This window comes from Mytilus trossulus, chromosome 14 (genome assembly GCF_036588685.1).
Source record: "Mytilus trossulus isolate FHL-02 chromosome 14, PNRI_Mtr1.1.1.hap1, whole genome shotgun sequence".
In the NCBI taxonomy this organism is placed as follows: Eukaryota; Metazoa; Mollusca; class Bivalvia; order Mytilida; family Mytilidae; genus Mytilus; species Mytilus trossulus.
In genome coordinates, this window is record NC_086386.1 from 77,085,923 (window position 1) to 77,105,309 (window position 19,387).

A 19,387-nucleotide genomic window follows, 5' to 3' on the forward strand; every position below is an offset into this window, starting at 1 on the left:
CTTGTATATTAAAAGCATGCAATAATTTCAACAAACAATAAGATTCAAGTATTATCGCTTTATTATGATACTGATCTTTGTGTAGTTTCTTCATTTCTTGGTTTGCTTAGGGTTTAACTGAAAAACAAATATATATATATATTAATTAGAATTTAAATAATTTAACAAAAACATAAGTTTTGAGTCATCGTACTGGTTTTCGAAGGAATCAGAACGCCTAAAACAGTCATTACCTATATTGTTATACTAGTTCCGAACTGAATTATCTAAATTATTTTATCAATGCAGATACATTTAAAAATGTACATATTATATATGGTAAACACAATATATTACATAAGATATTGGTTTTGTTCGTTATTAAAAGCTGTATAGTTATCTTGTGTCGCTTTCATCCACATAACTTGTCTCTGATCGATAGTTATTTCTCATTTAAAATCATACAATTTCTAAAGTGTTATTTCTAATTCCTTAGTCATATTATATAAATCTACAAAATTTCATTATTGATATGCAAACTATTCATTTGATTTAGTTACCTAAGTAAATCGAGTTTCTATAGCCACCTCCACACATTCGATTTGGTTCAACAGCACAAGGCATGTTACAATCTGATTCTTTTACCTTTGGATACTTTTTGTTTTCTAATGTATTTCCACAAAGACAATATGTTCCATACTGAAATGCAAAACAAAAAGTAATGTCTACAAATAGCATTTAATACATGTAAATTGAACAAAATATAAAGGAAGACATTAGCGTTTATCAAGGATATGGAAAATTAAATGATTACAATTCTACAAAGTGACGTCATAGTGGTAAACTAAATCGATTTTTATATAAACTATATTATTTGGTATCTGTTTTTATGTATCAGCTATGCCTGAATCATGTTTGAGATTTAAATATCTACAGTTGTATTTACAAAAAAAGATTTTAAGCCGAACACAAATTTCTTTTTTAAATTACGTAACTATCTGATTTATCATGTTCATGAACTTTTCAAGTTTGTTTTAAAATCATATATACCTGCAAGCCCGTGTATTTATATCCTTTACAATGTTCACGACATTTAGCTAAGGTTATAGTATTCCCCACATTCGATACTCTATAATCAAGATGCCGATACCAGTCATCCACGTAACATCCAATGTAACCTAAAATATACATTTTACAATAAATTTAAAAAGAAACAAAACAAATAAAGCTCAGTTATAAGTTATCACTTTAACATCCCATTCCCGAGTTATATTTTTTTACTTCTTATCTTCGTTAAATAAATAGTCAATTGTCAAGAAGAAAACATTTAGAATCAGAAAAACAATATAATCACACAGGGTTTTGAGTTACCATTAATAATTAACGTTATGAGATTGTATATGTTTTTACTTGTTGTGACCAACTATAACATGTATAATCTGTGTCATCGTATTTGACCGATACATTACTTGCACAATTATAGAGTGTTTTAATAATCATGAGATCGAAAGACGAGAATGGCTATCACACGGAGATCTGTTAGCACATAACGAATTTCCAAAGTTATTTGTAGCCGAGCTGTTGACAATTTGCATAGTAATTGTTACATTTCGTATTGTTAAAGTAATTCAAAAGACCGATTTCATGTCAAAGACAGCACACGTTATATGATTCCTATATGCAACTTCATTTTTTGGGTGTGCACAATTATTGAAAAGGTGTATAGAAGTTTTTGTCTTACGAATACAAACCATCATTTGCCGAATGAGCCAAGCCATTTATCGCCTCACTTAGGTCCTTTAGTCGTGATTTAACTGCTTCCAGTTTCTCCACGGTAATACTGACCACCGATCTGTTTTCCCCTAGAATTGCAACTATTGCAAGTTGTAAGAATGCAACAAGAACTACAAAGGTCGTCATTCTGTTGATCGACGTCAACAATACCAGGAAAACTTGATTTTAAAACAATAAAAAAAAACAATATATACATCTTGCATGCAAAGCTATTGATTTCTATTGCGGCTGTTGTTTGATATTGATATATATCGTATGCATATGTAGGTAATTAATAAAAGGGTCAGATGAATCATCGATTCCACGTTGAACATGACATACTATTGGACATTTCCACTCATTTGGAATTAACACGGTTTCACGAGAACGCCGGCCTTTAAAAGGAAAATACCCTCGAAAACAATTCGTTCATGCAAATCATGTTGAAAGAAAATAACCATTAAGCACCGACACAAACAGCTTTACATGTTTTAGCACAAACACAACCTTATTTATATAATATTTGAAAATTAGAGATTTCAAACAATATGATCAAAAAATGATAATCAGTTCATTCAATGATATTTGATTTACCTGTACGGTTTTATCATACCGCTTCAAAGACACTTTAAAGAGTAGATTATATGCATTAGGTCAAAATATCCCAATACAGATTGCAAACTAAAGAAATGTTCTCATATTACATTGATAAATAGAAAATTTTCCGCAATTTCACTTATTTTAATTAATCAAAATCAAATAGTAGTTCAGTGCTACGTTTTACGTATTTGATACCCTAACCAAAATTATTTAAGTTGTATCTAAAAGACAATGCCTAGGTGTACTATCCAAAATATGTTGTTTTGGTAACAATGTCCTTCTTACAATTTTTTTTAGTAGAATACTTAGAATATGTCAATTTACCTGAATACTGTGGTTCGGACATTTGATGACTCATTTAAAAGTATACATCATTGTTGATAGCGTAAAGTACACATATTGGATTGTAATCTAGATTAACATGGCTTTTTGAAAATGGTTCTAATGTAATCACATATCAAAGATTCAAAGCTTGTCAGATAATACTGCAAACGCATGCTTCCTCTACAAAAAGGGTGATTGTTTCAATATGATATGGTATAATCTAAGCTTAAAATGATTGAGTTTGAACTCGTGTGCCCTGAATGTGCATTTGATTGTTTGTGTTTAATTATTGTTAGCGTCCTTAATTTTAATTTAAGCAAATAACCCTGAATTAAAGGAATCAATTTTCGGACATTGAAATTCGCAATTGCAAAGTTATTTTAAAAGTCTTTCAAAATCGTGTTTATTCTCAATTATAATAGAAGCAAATCATAGAATGTTGATTTGGCGTCGTTTCACGAATCATTGAAATATCAAAACCAATTATGACCTCATTTTTGTTCTTTTAAAAATGACAAATGTAACCTTTAATTATTTATTGTATCTATTAAAGAAACAGTACAATACAAGCCAAACAACTGAAACGGGAAATAAAATGAATGAAAACATAAAATTTGCAATGGTCAGCTGTGAATAAACACATCATAGATACCAGGACTAAATTTAGTATACGCCAGACTCGCGTTTCGTCTACAAAAGACTCATCAGTGATGCTCGAATCCATAAATAAAAATAAAAAGGCCAAATAAAGTACGAAGTTGAAGAGCATTGAGGACCAAAGTTCCTAAAAGTTTTGCCAAATACAGCTAATTAGGTAATCTATGCCTGAGGTCAATTTATAAGTTATAAAAGAATAAAATCGCGACAGCATTCTCTTGCCTACTTCTTAAAAGTTGAACAAACTTGAACAGTTAAAATTAAGAATGGAAATGGGGAATGTGTCAAAGTGACAACAGGTCTTCAATGCAGAGGGAAATTCCCGTACCCGTCGGCGGCCTTCAGCTGGCCCCTCAACAAATATATATACTAGTTCAGCGATAATGAACGCCATACTAAACTACAAATTGTACACAAGAAACTAAAATTTAAAAAAATACAAGACTAAAAAAGCTAGAGGCTCCTGACCCGAAACAGGCGCAAAAATGCGGCGGGGTTTAACATGTTTACGAGATCTCAACCCTTCTCTTTACCTTTAGCCAATGTAGAAAAGTAAACTCATAACAATACGCATATTAAAATTCAGTTCAAGAGAAATCCTAGTCTGGTATCAGAAGATGTAACGAAAAAAAATAAACAAAATGACAATAATACATAAATAACAACAGACTACTAGCAGTTAACTGACATACCAGCTCCAGACTTCAATTAAACTGATTGAAATATTATTTTTTCATCATATTAATATCAGGCACTATCCTTTCCGTTAGGGGTTTTGTGTCATCCCATCATATATGACACGCACATTATCCGTGTCATGCTAACAACTGGTTTTTAAATAAATGTGTTTAGTTCCGATGCAAAGACCCTATAAGTGAATCAATATAAACGCCAAAATATGTAATATTTAATAAACTGACAACAGTATCGTAACAATATCCCTTCTTAATAAGTCTATCTAAAGGTTTTGTTAGCTTCTTAGGTTGTTGTCCATTCGTTTTTTATGTGTTTTGCTATTTGAATTTTGCCATGATAAGAGACTTTCCGATTTGATTTTCCTCTGAGTTCAGTAGTTTTGTGATTTCACCTTTTGCAGAACATCAATATGTTCAGTGTGACGATCTTTATGATTTTTTTTTACAAATTTTCAGTTAATTGTCATGCACGTCTTGAGCATGTTGAGCTTAAATATTCACTTGTCTCCTCTGACGTATATACTATCGTCACCAGGTACATACAACAAAGCCCGCTTCAGTCTGCTTATTTCTTGAATCCGAGTACTTTCATCTGTCATATCTAAATATGTTATAGTTTTCAAACAATCAGGAAACTGCTCATCTGACAACGGTTCCAATAAAAGAGGAATGACACAACTATCTTTATCATTAATATGACGTACTAATGCTCTTTCCATCTCATTCTCGCACCAAGGGCTCGCAACAAAATTTCTTGTTAGCACAAGAATTATCTTACAGCTTTTGTTAATTGCTTCCGTGATGTTCTTGATTATAGTTTTTCCAGGGACGAAATCCCGATCTGCAATACAACCTGAAAATGATTTACACGATTATTACATTGGGAGCATGATGATATACCATTGTTTCTCAGTGAAAATAGAATATGACAATTTATAGATGGGAAATAAATAAGGTAGTTTTCTCCTTCTGACGTCAAGAATCACTGCTATTTCATGTTGTTGATATATTGTCGATGACGTTACATAAAATCGCATCAAGAATTCGTAGACAAGCACTTACTTGTAAAAATGTAAATGTCAATGTATTAAACACCGAAACTATTTAAAATAATTTAAGAATTGAAAATATCTAGCCAGTTACAAAACAACACTGATAATTGCATGTAGCATGTGTAGTTCATATCCGGTTGTCTAGTTCGGTCGATCATGCATTGAATATTTGTACTATATTTGAATTCGTGGATTGGAAATAACTGTTTTCTTTTTGAGAAACCTCAAAAACATTTATCATTATATATATTTTGTAGTTATTATCGACAGAAAACCATTCATGATCATGTTAAATAATAATTGTCTTTTTTGTAAATGTTTAAATGGTTTTTTTTGGTACTTTAAGGAGCAACCATTTATTCTGAGTATATAATTATATTTTTTATATAGTTTTCCTCTAACAGGAAAGTAATCAATTCAACACAATTCAGGTCGGGAAAACACGCACATTGACAGGAGCATAGTATAACATACAACATCATTTTTTACTGCAGAATAGTAGTAGCTGTAGATAAACTACGAGGCTCTTATATCTTTATAATTCTATAATTAGTTACCTTTAAAAGCTTCGTCTTCGTCTGAAAATTTATTTTCTAATTCAAAAAGAAGCATATTGATAACCCAGTCACTATCTATGTTGCTATGAGATATAAAGAAACTATATTGATATCCTTCTGGTACCTGTTGAGTCTCTAGAGACATCGGAATAGGTGCTGAAGATTGTTCGAACTCTTCTTCAAGAACCATTTCAATATCGTCTTGTGGAACGACAGATGTTACTTGTTCTTTGAATTGCGCAAGCTGCTTCTGTTGTCCTGTGTCTAATTTACTTATTGCTATGTCACATTGCAAAATTTCCGTAATTATATCGAGACCGGTTTGTTTTAGCAATTGTTTGACCGTGACCACATCGTTTATCAGAGTACACAGATCAGAGTAGTCGGTCCTGATAATGTATTCATACACTTCATCTGTATTTGCCTGCTGTTTTTTGCATTTGAGCAGTATGTAAATTATTTCTCGAAGAAGATAGTAGGGTTTGTCACCTCCAGTAATCTTACTTTCAATGCCGTATCGTTTCAGAAGATATAAACAAGTAATTTTACAGTCATATATCTTAACATATGAACATAAGGATAATGCCCGTTTCATCCACTCAGTAGCTGTGACGAGTTCGTCTAAGTCGTATAAACATGAGGCCATACGTTTGGCAATATTGTATTCGCTTGGACCTGATAAAGATATACCGTGCTGCAAATAATCAAGAGCGTAGTGAAGGAACTCCTTTTTCTTAACCGTATGACTGCCATATTTATTGGTGGATGGAAACTTTGCAATCTTCTGGCATATTCTTGCCAGTATTTCCATATCAATTGCAGATCCCTTTGTTTCAAAGCATTGATGTCCATCGCTGAGTGCTCCTTGAAAGTATTGCCAAGATAATCCTCTGTCTGTCGTTAAATGCAAATCTCCTAAACTTTCGGCAACTTGCATGCGTGTACTATAAGCAAACCAGTTCATTGTAAAACATTCTATAGATCTAGTAAGTATTTCCATAGCCATCTGAAGTCGCTGTTGTTTGACACGCGAATCTGTCTCTTTTGAAAGATGGAATAAGGCACGTCCATATTTATTCATTACAAATGAATCTGGCATACATTTCTGCATGTCGTATGCTTTTTTTAATGGTATCATTGGGTCTTTGATATATTTTACAAATAACTCGTCTTGAAAGAACTCAAAATCTGTGGGATTATTTTCAAGTGTCTTGTGACGTTTTATTAAAATATTGCCTATTTGTGCAAGTGATCTTGAAATGTAAGTTCTTTTCTTATCAATGTCATCTGTCATGTTTGCAACATTTAAAAATAATTCAATCGCCTTACATGAAGCATCCAAGACATCTTTTTTTCTATGTTCAGTTTTTTGCCTCTGAAGTGAATCCACATGACGATTCCATGCCTCGCCAATGTAATACGACCATATTATTCTGTATGGATATTTGCTGCAGATGATTTGGGCCCTTTCAAATTGTTGAAGGGCTGTAATTTTTCGAAGAAAGTATTCGTTTGTTCTACTGCATTGCATAGATTGTTCTAAATTACTGATAGCTTGTTTGTTGTGAAAAACACATTTTTCGAGCATTGTTCTTCGTTCCTTTTCGCTTCTGTGGTGTTCCGCCTGCAGAAGTTTGTGTGCATCAGTCAATTTGCTGCTTGCAATGTTTTCAATATTAGCTGACATATCGTGCACCAAGGCATACCCTTGTTCCAAAAGACAAACAGCTTTATTGACTATGTCGTCTTCATGCGTACTATTAAGGATTTTTTCTATGCGTTCTTTGCATCTTTCTGCGTCTGATATTCTATGCAATCCCTTATAAATCTGTTCTAGATCAGATAATGCGTTTAAATTGTTTTTATTTTCCCGTAAAATATGTTCAAGATTTTCCTCGCATAGCATCGCAATCTTGGTAATTTTGTTTTCAAAATAGAAATCATATTATTAAGAACATTATGTACACACTTATGCTCAATTTTCAGTCGTGTTGTAAGTGCTTCTATTTCATCTTCAATCATTTGGATGTCTAAAACATACATCAGATTGAGATTTAGTCCAAATAATCCTGGTACGATGGTACTGTCCATCCTGTAATATATTCAAATATTACACTATTTGCATTAATACTCCTTAATTCTGACTCATCTGTAAAAAAAATAAAGTTACAATTTAAACTATTTTCATTGAAAGAAATGTTCACCAAAATCTCATGCACTTTGCTTTAAATACAAATACATATAAAAAAAAACTTGAATGCGACATAAAAATATCTAGCAAAAACTGCGACAAAAAAATCTTTTGCAAAAAAAAAAACCAATCGCAATCGTTAATGCAATATGCATGATTATTTTATTAGTTGTTAGTTGCTTTGGTCTAGCTGTCAGTTAACCGCCGCGAGTACTCTGAGATCTGTTCCGTATGTCTTTTTGTTGTTGGGATGTACAAGTACTCGGCTACGTCCACTTGTATTTTTGTCCATCTGATGAGTTAAGACTTTTTCAACAGATTTTAATAGTTCGTTCTTATGTTATACAGTTATACCACTATCCCGCGAAAATATTTAACCCCGCCACCTTATGTATGTATGTGTCTGTCAGGAGCCTGTAATTAAGTGGTTATCGTTAAAAACTTATGTGTTACATATTTGTTATTTTGTTCATTTTTTTATATGAATAAGGCCGTTAGTTTTATCGTTTGAATTATTTTATATTGTTATTATGGGGCTTTTTAAAGCTGACAATACGGTATGGGCTTTGCTCATTGTTGAAGGCCGTACGGTGAACTAAAGTTGTTAATTTCTGTGTCATTTTGGTCTCTTGTGGAGAGTTGTCACATTGGCAATCATACTACATCTTCTTTCTTATAAGACAAACAGATTTATAAATGTACCGTTTGTCAAAGTATCAATGTGATCATGTGTCATGTACAGCGTGGATCTATATACCGGTTATTGATATATCATAAATACTTAACACATGTATATCTATTATATATAACACCATATATAGTTTTATGTATTTATTTATTTTTTTGCACGCTTCTGTGTTATCATCGGCAAAATCATGACAGTTAAATTCAATGTTTTCTCTACGTTTCTCCTCCTTTATTTCTCTGTCCTGCTTATAGCTAGGAATTAGATAGAACAATCCTAATTAAATTATACAATATCATGTGCACATTTACAATCGGGGTATGGCATATTCAAGATTTGACATTTACAATATAGGAAAAGCAGCATTTCTTTTTAAGAATATTACAACAAACCCAATAAAAATATATGGATCTATACCATATAATATGCCAATTTGTATGGGAAAATGGTCACTGTTACCATGGAATCGGTAAAAGTATCCAAAATTTACAATTGCAGTTAACATTCTGTTGTGTGTGTTTTTCTATTTGTATCTATCTGATAAGATATGCCTTTTCAATTGTTTTTCATATAGTTCGTTTTATCTACGGATTTTTATAGTTCGTTTTATCAACTGACTTTAACAGTTCGTTTTATCGACTGATATTTTTAGTTATATATGTTGTACGGTTACACCACTGTCCCATGTTAGGGGTAGGGTTGCGATACCGCTTTCATTTTAACCCCGCCACATTTTATATATATGTGTCTGTCCCAAGTCAGGAGCCTCATGAGCCTGTAATTCAGTGGTTGTCGTTTGTTACTGTAATTTCGTTTTTATTTTCCACCGTTCAACCTACGAAACCCTACCCCTGCCAGTATCCGCCACTGTAATACCAGGACAGACGAAATTGTCAATACAATAATTGGTCGAATATCAAATATAAGTGCAAAAGAGAACATTGAAAAGTGCATATTTATGTGAATATTGTATTAATACGATCAAATATATAATAGAGGAAATATAAATGCATTATACATACATGACTTCCTGATAGATTACGTATTTTATTATCCGGTTATGATACATTAAGTTTACACAACCGTGTGCACATGCAATACGTTTTCTGAAAACCAGTATTTAGGTTATTAAATCGATATTGTGCATAGTGTATGTGCATTGTGTCTTTTAAGACCCTTTGAACATGTTTAATTAACCATGTTAACCGATATTTACAGTATTGTACAAGCTCGATTAGTTATGCTCAGGGCCCGGTTGTTTGAAAATGTTATGTTATATTTTATAATTAATTAATTAAGATATAATTAGATGATTTGTAGGTCATCAACTTTACACAAATACAAAGGCATTATTATGTGTACAATACATTACAATGCATTGATTAACGCATTCGTGTGTGCCAATAAAATTACATCTGTGGCGGATCCAGGTGTTTTTTGTAAATAAAAAAAAAGGGGGAAAAAGGGGGGGGGGGGGGTTCAAGGCATGCTTCAGTAATTCCCTATATATTCAACCAAATTTTAGCGTTAGATAAGAGATTTACGTAGACATAATTATAAATAGATATGTTATCCTTTCCATTGTTATAAAAAGAACAATTAGTTTGGACAAAGCAGGAAAAGTGTCATTATCTGAAATTTACTACGGTTGCTTAAAAGTAGGGGGTAGAATTTGTATTTTAGCTCTTTGTGGATGAAACTGATCCGAAGGATTCCGAATATATTCCAAAAACAAGATAAGCAAACATCCTTAAATTGACCAGAATCATGCCGTTCTACGACATATAAATACAGTGAAACACGTTTAGACAGAAACCTCTTTGGTCGGGACGTAAGATTTTGTTCGGTTTCGGCAGATGTTTGGTTTCATCAGGTTCACAACGCGTCCAATTTCAAATATGTATGACTGGGCTTTAAAATTAGTCAAGTTTTTGGTTGATGCTCGATTCGCAGGAGCGGATCCAGCCATTTTAAAGGGGGTGGGGATGTGGGTTGTCCCAACCCAGGATAATTGAGGTGGCTTTCAACTATATGTTCCCAAATGCAAAAAAAAATGTAGCAATGAAGGTCACTTAATTACTGTACTTTTCTTATTGTGTGTTTTTTTTTGTCGTGCAAACACTGATTTTGTGTCATGGATGGATACCCCACGTTTGGTTTTCTATTTTTATCTATAAATCTATTATTGTTAATATCAACTATGATATTTAGATAACATAAACATGATCACGAGTTATGTGTGTAGAATGATATAGAAATGCAGAGCTGTGTACACATGCACCAGGGATTGTATCTTTTTCTGAAACGGATTTATGTTTGTCTGATTAGGCATGATTATAATATTCTAATATATATATATGTATCAATAATGACGACTTCAGTATGTATAGTAAAGAATTTTATCCTGTTGAACTTACTTTGAATAAAGCTAATACTAACAATGACCACTGCCCTTTCCTCGATCTTGATATCTATATCATTAACGGAAAGCTCAATACTAAAATATATGATAAAAGAGATGATTTCTTATTTCCTATCGTTAATTATCCATTTTTAGATGGTGACGTTCCCTTGTCACCATCTTACAGTGTTTATATATCTCAACCTGTACGATTCGCTCGTGTATGTAACAATGTTTTAGATTTTTCACGAGATAAATTAAAGTATTACTGAAAAATTATTACACCAGGGTTTTCGATATCACAAACTAGTCAAAACATTTACTAAATTTTATCATCGGTATAAGGACATCATTCGTAACAACATGCAGACTTCTTATACGTTCAGGTATTTCACATCCAATATTTTATGGAAATATTCTTTATAAAGCACAAACATGTCAGTATGCATCTCTGAAGCTAACAAAACCTTTAAATAGACTTATTACGAAGTGATATAGTTACATGTACGATACTGTTGCCAGGTCATTAAAGATTGCATATTTTGGCATTAATATTGATTCACTTATAGGGTCTTTGCATCGGAACTAAACACATTTATTTAAAAAAACAGTTGTTGGCATGACACGGGTTATGTTTTCCTCATATATGTTATAATGGTATGATCATAAACCGCTCACGGGAAGGATTGTGCCTGAAATTCATATGATGAAGACATAATCTTTCAATCAGTTTAATTGAAGTCTGGAGCTGGCATGTCAGTTAACTGCTTGTATCTGGTGTTACTTGTGTATTATTGTCATTTTGTTTATTTTCTTTGGTTACATCTACTGACATCAGACTCGGACTTCTCTTGAACTGAATTTTAATGTGCGTATTGTTATGCGTTTACTTTTCTGCATTGGCTAGATGTATAGGGGGAGAGTTGAGATCTCACAAACTTGTTTAACCCCGCCGCATATATGCGCCTGCCCAAAGTCAGAAGCCTCTGGCCTTTGTTAGTCTTGTATTATTTTTTATTTATTTTAGTTTCTTGTGTATAATTTTGAGTTTAGTATGGTGTTCAGTATTACTGAACTAGTATATATTTGTTTAGGGGCCAGCTGAAGGACGCTCCGGGTGCGGGAATTTCTCGCTGCATTGAAGACCTGTTGGCGACCTTCTGCTGGTGTCTTCTATATGGTCGGGTTGTTGTCTTTTGACCATTGTGGACACATTCCCCATTTCCATTCTCAATTTCATGTGTGTCATGTATGTTATCTTTTTCCAAATATTGAAATAATTTATCAGCGGATTAATCTATTGCTGTATTATGTACAATGTATGTACAGTTTTCTGAGAATTATATTTTTTAAAGTGTACATCAATTTAATATATAGCATTGTTCAACACGTTCAACAAATGTTATGATAACATAATTACTTTGCGAAATCGTAGTTGTACGGGTACATATATGTATATGGTACATATACATATCTTATCATGGCAACGGAACAGAACGAACAGAGTAAAAAAGAAAGAAAGAAACGGGAAGAAACATTTCTTAATTGTGAATGTGAAATAAATTGAGTGCTTTTTCGAAACCCCTATATGCGCCCCTTTGTTACATAATACACGCATGATGTGAAATAACTTCAGAACAGATCAATTTATTGCATGAAACTATGGTTGGTTATATACATAAGTGTATATATATATATATATCAATCGATCAACATGTATTACAAAATGTTACAGCGATACATTATATGTCTATCGCTATGTGACTAAACATGCCAAATGCAAACATGCAATACTTACATGTATACTTTAAAGTTTCAAAAAAAGAGCATATATATATGTATAGCAGAGGGTCTGTGCGGGGTTTACAGAATAGAGAATAATGTACAATACAACAGAAAAATTTGCAAACAAAATAAGGAACAGAAAATCTTGGACTGCCAAAATTTAAAGAATAAAGAAATATGGGGAAAAAATACAAACAAATAGCCTAAAATACGCCTGTGAATAAGGATCGATGAGGAGGAAGGCTGGGGTTCGGTAGAATCATATAAGTTATATGGTTCACTACTGACTCCATACGGAACCATAGAGGGTTAGTACAATCCATAGGGGGTCAGTAGTTAACCGTATAACGAATTTATCGGACGCTGGACTGTTTCTGCGGCGTTTTGTTGAAAAATAAGCAATGAAACACAACAACATTAATAGATGACGTCGCCATTAACGCATCATAAACCCCATATGAAACTTAGTAACCCCATACGGTCTCATAGGGCCTGGGGGTCACCACGTGACGGCGCCTTTAAACCAATCACAACGTGATAATTCATCTGTGGTCCGATAAAATGTATTAACAAATTAGAACATAAGAAAGACGGTAGAATTAACGAGAAATTATGGTGGCCGGATGCGGCCATTTCGCCTTTTCGCCTTTTCGTGTTTTCTTCCTTCACTTTGCAAACGCGAAATCGGGAAATCTGGAAATCGAGAAATCGAGAAAACGAAATCGAGAAATTGAGAAATCGGGAAATAGGGAAATCGAGAAATGCGGAAATCGAGAAATAGGAAAGTCAAGAAATCGAGAAGTAGGAAAATCGAGGAATCGAGAAAACAAAAACGCGAAAACACGAAAGCGAAAACGTGAAAACGCGAAATGAATTTCTCGATTTAGCGTTTTTGTTTTATCGATATCCCTATTTCCCGATTTCTCGATTTCTTGATTTCTCGATTTCTCGATTTCCCGATTTCTCGATTTCTCGATTTCTCAATTTTGCTTACTCGATTTCGGTTTGTTTCCAGTTTTTGGAGAAAAAAATAATTTGTTTTTGACCCTGAGAAAAAAAAATTGTTTGTGTAAACCTCAGCTGCCACTATATGTAATGCTAAAATTGAAAGAACAAAATTGTTTTCGACTTGTCGACAAAAAAAATAGATTGTTTTTCGCCAAAGGCTAAAAAAAAGGGTTGTCCAGGGAAAATTCCATGGCCATTCCCCCCCCCCCCCCCCCCCCCCCCCCCCCCGAAAATCAAACGGTTGCTGCCTAAATTCATAAATGTGGTAATTATCAAAACATGTGGTCAATCGAGAATGAAAAGTGCATGGGGATTAAGTAAAAATAAAAAACGACCAAAGGGCATGCAGGAAATACTCGAATGCCACCATTAGGCCTAGGTCTGCAACTAAGCGAGAACATTCCGCACCTAGGGCTGGCTTCACTGAAAATGAACGTCACACTTAATTATGAAATACATACATATTAATGAACCACAATTAAAAACAAAAACAAAAACAAGACGTGCATATGTCAGAGGCTTTTGTCTTAGGACAGGTGCAATCATTGTTTTCGCCGGCGTCGTGATAAAACATAATTTGTGAGTTTTATCTTGTTCTTCATAAATTATTACAAATCGTTCTTTCTTATTAAAAATATTTGTTGTGTGGGCAGTGTGGCACTTATATCCGAGATGTTTTTCAATGAATTTTTCTCGGTACTGAGTGTAGATTTTTAAAATCTAGATTTGCTTTAAGGCATGAATTGGAGACTAATTGCCGGAATGCATTGTTTGGTAAGGAACCGATTAATTACGAATGTAACAATAATTATTGAAGCTACGGTTACATGGCATAAAAAAACGCAAAGTCAGCTATAAAATGCACCACAAAGACAAATAAATATAATACATAATTATTTGACACCGGTTTTTGACGAATCCCGATATATAATAGTTTTACAAATTTGACGATAACGGTAGCCGAAAATGACTATTTGACGACTGACGGTAAAGAACATTCTTATATCAATAATGAAATAGGGGCGAAAGATACCAGAGAGACAGTCAAACTCATAGATCGAAAATAAACTGACAACGCCATGGCTAAAAATGAAAAAGGAAAACAGACAAATGATAGCTAGTACACATGACACAGCATAAAAACTACTAGACTTAATACGTACCTTACAAAAAGCTGCAGGTGATCTCAGATGCTCCGGAAGGGTAAGCAGATCCTGCTCCACACGTGGCATCCTTTGCCGGTGTTAGGGCTAACTTGTATTAATGCAGTCATATACATTTTACGCATATATATAACACTTCATTACATTATTCTCTATTCTGTAAACCCCGCCCAGACCCTCTGCTATACATATATGCTCTTTTTCAGAAATCAGTTTTCTCATTAAGAAACTCACTGACAAAATGTTACTTCCCAAGCTTTGAATATAAAACATTTGTTTATGGTTATTAACTACACCTTTTCTTGGTCATTTTGGTTATCTCCCATGTAGACAGAATTTACAAATGTAAACAACTTGTTTGTAAGGTTTAATGATATTTTACTGATCAAACGGACTTAAAGCTGAATATATTTCAATTTAGAAGTGTTTACCTTGTAGCCAAGGACGTATAACTAACATACGTCCTTGCTTGTAGCATAGTTGCCAGCACTCCAAACTGTCAAAGAGTTACTGGTGTAAAGAAATATAGTCACCTTGTCCTTGTTATTTTTTTGACTCCATGAAAACTCGGTCCATATTAAAGTCGGCCTGTAAATTTTTCTTCCTCTCTTAGTATGAATATTATATATATATATATATATATCAGAGATTATATGTCTCTGTATATATATCATTATATATGTATAAGAAGTAGGCAGTGGCTATTTGACCGGCACCGGCTAAATAGCAAATTTGCTATTTGACCGGCACCGGCAAAATAGCAAATTTGCTATTTAGCCGGCACCGGCAAAATAGCAAATTTGCTATTTAGCCGGCACTGAATAAAACTGTTTATTGATGTGATAAGTAAAGAATAAATAAGCTTTATGATAATTTAAAATCATTTTATCACATAATTTCAAGCATTAACCAGATGCTTCGCAGGGCGTAGCTTTATACGACCGCAGAGGTTGAACCCTGAACGGTTGGGGCAAGTATGGACACAACATTCAAGCTGGATTCAGCTCTAACTTTGGATTGTGATTAAATAGTTGACACAGCATAGGTTTCTGACACAGAATGAATGTGTTCTAATGAACTTATTTTTTTTGTTTTCTCTTAGAGCAATTCACTATGCTGTTCAATATTAATCCTCTCAAAAAAATGTTTGAAGAAATTTTCTTTTTATTTATGAAATTTCAAATAAGAAAAATTGAACCCAATTTTTTAATCACATCCCCCTTTCCCTTATTCTAAAACTAATCTCAATTAAAATATTCTAATGGAGTTTGCAACAATAACTACTCATTTAAATACATCATAAAATATTAAGATGTAAAAAAACTGCTTGTTATCACTGAATGGTAAAGATTATTTAAATTTATCAGTTGGTAGTAAAAAGTGAATATACATTGTATATTGCATATAACAAAGATTTAAGTTGATTCTGGACAAAGAAAGATAACTCCAATTAAAAAAAAATCTTGCAATAAGATATTTCTTGCTTACTATTTTGGACAAAGAAAGATAACTCTAATTAAAAAAAAAATTGCTATTTCACAATATTGTGAAATTAGATATTTCTTGCCATTGCACAATACTGTGCAATTGAAAAGACTTGCTATTCCACAATACTTAATATGATAATTTTAGATCCTGATTTGGACCAACTTGAAAACTGGGCCCATAATCAAAAATATAAGTACATGTTTAGATTCAGCATATCAAAGAGGCCCAAGAATTTAATTTTTGTTAAAATCAAACTTAGTTTAATTTTGGACTCTTTGGACCTTAATGTAGGCCAATTTGAAAACGGGACCAAAAATGACGAATCTACATACACAGTTAGATTTGGCATATCAAAGAACCCCATTTATTCAATTTTTGATGAAATCAAAAAAGTTTAATTTTGGACCCCGATTTGGGCCAACTTGAAAACTGGGCCAATAATAAAAAATCTAGGTTCATTTTTAGATTCAGCATATCAAAGAACCCCAAGGATTCAATTTTTGTTAAAATCAAACTAAGTTTAATTTTGGACCCTTTGGACCTTAATGTAGACCAATTTGAAAACAGGACCAAAAGTTAAGAATCTACATACACAGTTAGATTCGGCATATCAAAGAACCCCAATTATTCAATTTTGATGAAATCAAACAAAGTTTAATTTTGGACCCTTTGGGCCCCTTTTTCCTAAACTGTTGGGACCAAAACTCCCAAAATCAATACCAACTTTCCTTTTATGGTCATTAACCTTGTGTTTAAATTTCATACATTTCTATTAACTTATACTAAAGTTATGGTGCGAAAACCAAGAAAAATGCTTATTTGGGTCCCTTTTAGGCCCTTAATTCCTAAACTGTTGGGACCTAAACTCCCAAAATCAATACCAATCTTCCTTTTGTGGTCATAAACATTATGTTTAAATTTCATTGATTTCTATTTACTTAAACTTAAGTTATTGTGCGAAAACCCAGAATAATGCTTATTTGGGCCCTTTTTTGGCCCCTAATTCCTAAACTGTTGAAACCAAAACTCCCAAAATCAATCCCAACCTTTCTTTTGTGGTCATCAACCTTGTGTCAAAATTTCATAGATTTCTATTAACTTAAACTAAAGTTATAGTGCGAAAACCAAGAAAATGCTTATTTAGGCCCTTTTTTGCCCCTAATTCCTAAAATGTTGGGACCAAAACTCCCAAAATCAATACCAACCTTCCTTTTATGGTCATAAATCTTGTGTTAAAATTTCATAGATTTCTATTAACTTTTACTAAAGTTAGAGTGCGAAAACTAAAAGTATTCGGACGACGACGACGACGACGCCAACGTGATAGCAATATACGACGAAAATTTTTTCAAAATTTGCGGTCGTATAAAAATACACGGAGTACAATAAAAAAAAATTATTGAAGTTGTTCATAAATAAATAATTTATAACTTTATAATATTAATTAAAAGCATGAAAATACATTTGTATAAACATTACTAAATGTATGTTTTTCTAAAATATTTATAAATCTGTGATACATCATTACTCCACATTACCAGATTTTGCTGAACATTTTCTGATTGCCTTAAATTCTTTGCGAACAGAACGAGACCTCAAAACAAGTGGTTTATTTCAAAAGAGGACTGTTTCAGCATTTATAACCAGGAAGATTTGGACTATTTGCGATTACAAATAAATTAAGATCAGACATTATATTTTAAGTGCTAAAGTGACAATTTGTTAATCCGTCTATCTAACCTTTTATATTTCTTTGTGTTTAATTAATTCTATTGTTAAATATATGTTTGTCTTGATGGAAATCACTCTGACCATGACAAGTGAATCCGTTGGACACTAATCCTTTTCTATAGATACTGTTTTTTATATATGCTTGTGTATGTCATTTTGTGGTCAGTTTAGGTCTTAGGTCTGGTACTGTCCGGACCTTGCTAATAAAGTTTAAAGTATTGGTATTCCGTCTTTGAATCACTATAACACGGAAAACTCCCGGTTATACATTCTCGAATGATTCACCTGAATATAAATATCAAGAGTTGATGACACCATATGCTTGGGCATATATCATGAAACAGTTTTCACTACGGTCTGAAGTAAAATTGGCGAAGAAAGAGAGTGGTGATAGAGAAATTATATGGACAACTACAACAAACTGTCATCAGTCTTCCAAAAAAGAGTACCTGAAAAAGCAATTGTGGACCATTTCGTATACGAAAAGATCCAAAGGAATCGGATTTCTTTTATTAGACTGGTTTGTTGGAAGCGATTTAGAAGGGAAAAAAATGCTGCTAATAACAACATTTTAATAACCGAGGAACATTTTAGTTGAAGCAAGACCTGAACTTTTAACTGCCTCTTGTTTGGACTCAATTGTAAACATTTATTTAATCAAAAAGTATTGTCAAAAAGATGCATGGGAAGCTATTTAGAGCGTTCATAAAGAGAAATAAAAGAAACCCTATGCACATATGATGCAGATCTAAAGGAAGCCAGTGTAATATGTAGTTCCTGTTTGGAGTGGCAACATTTATCTTGTGCTAGATTAAAACAACTTTCAAAGGCAAATAATTGGTTTTGTAACAATTGCAGATTTAAATCATGTACATGTTTCCTTTTGAAATTCATAGCAACAACTTTTGATATTGTCTTTTTTAAGATGTACGAAGTTTCACATAACATTATTTTTATAGCATGGCAGGATATTTAAACCATAGATATTACACAGAATTTGGCATCAACTTTTTTATAAATATTTTAGAAAAAAAATATATTTAAAAATGTATATATACAAATGTGTTTTCATGCTTTTAATCAATATTATAAAGTTATAAATTATTTATTTATGTACATCTTCAATAAAAAAAAATTGACTGTACTCAGTGTATTTTAATGCTTGATATTGTGATAAATCATTTATAATTATATAAGCTTATTTATTCTCTAATTACATATTGACTAACATGACTAATCACATCAATGAACAGCTTTATTCAGTGCCGGCTAAATTTGCTATTTAGCCGGTGCCGGTC

The 19,387-nt window shown here is 32.8% G+C and overlaps 2 protein-coding genes across 8 annotated transcripts in view; one reads left to right on the forward strand and one right to left on the reverse strand.

The window, feature by feature from the left end:
• LOC134697207 (sialate:O-sulfotransferase 2-like) lies at positions 1–15,375 on the reverse strand. 4 transcript variants are annotated; one of them, XM_063559323.1, is made up of 5 exons: positions 15,302–15,371; positions 1,731–1,841; positions 1,030–1,157; positions 540–678; positions 1–117 (listed from the first exon to the last, which is right to left on the reverse strand). In XM_063559323.1, the coding sequence occupies exons 1-5, from the start codon at positions 15,327–15,329 to the stop codon at positions 107–109; spliced, it is 417 nt and encodes a 138-aa protein (XP_063415393.1). In that variant the 5' UTR covers positions 15,330–15,371; the 3' UTR covers positions 1–106. The 4 variants fall into 4 exon arrangements, with proteins under 4 accessions (XP_063415393.1, XP_063415392.1, XP_063415390.1 ...); XM_063559322.1 differs by lacking the exon at positions 15,302–15,371 and having other exon boundaries at positions 1,731–2,957; XM_063559320.1 differs by lacking the exons at positions 1–117; positions 540–678; positions 1,030–1,157; positions 1,731–1,841 and adding exons at positions 4,506–4,881; positions 5,638–7,786 and having other exon boundaries at positions 15,302–15,375.
• LOC134697208 (methionine adenosyltransferase 2 subunit beta-like) overlaps positions 15,164–19,387 on the forward strand; it is a 26,105-nt gene continuing 21,881 nt past the window's right edge. The window contains exon 1 of one of the 4 annotated variants that reach the window (XM_063559327.1): positions 15,164–15,215. The gene's annotated coding sequence lies outside the window, so the exon portion shown is untranslated. Of the gene's footprint in view, positions 15,386–19,387 lie in introns of all 4 variants that reach the window. The other 3 variants (XM_063559328.1, XM_063559325.1, XM_063559330.1) reach the window with 3 other exon arrangements.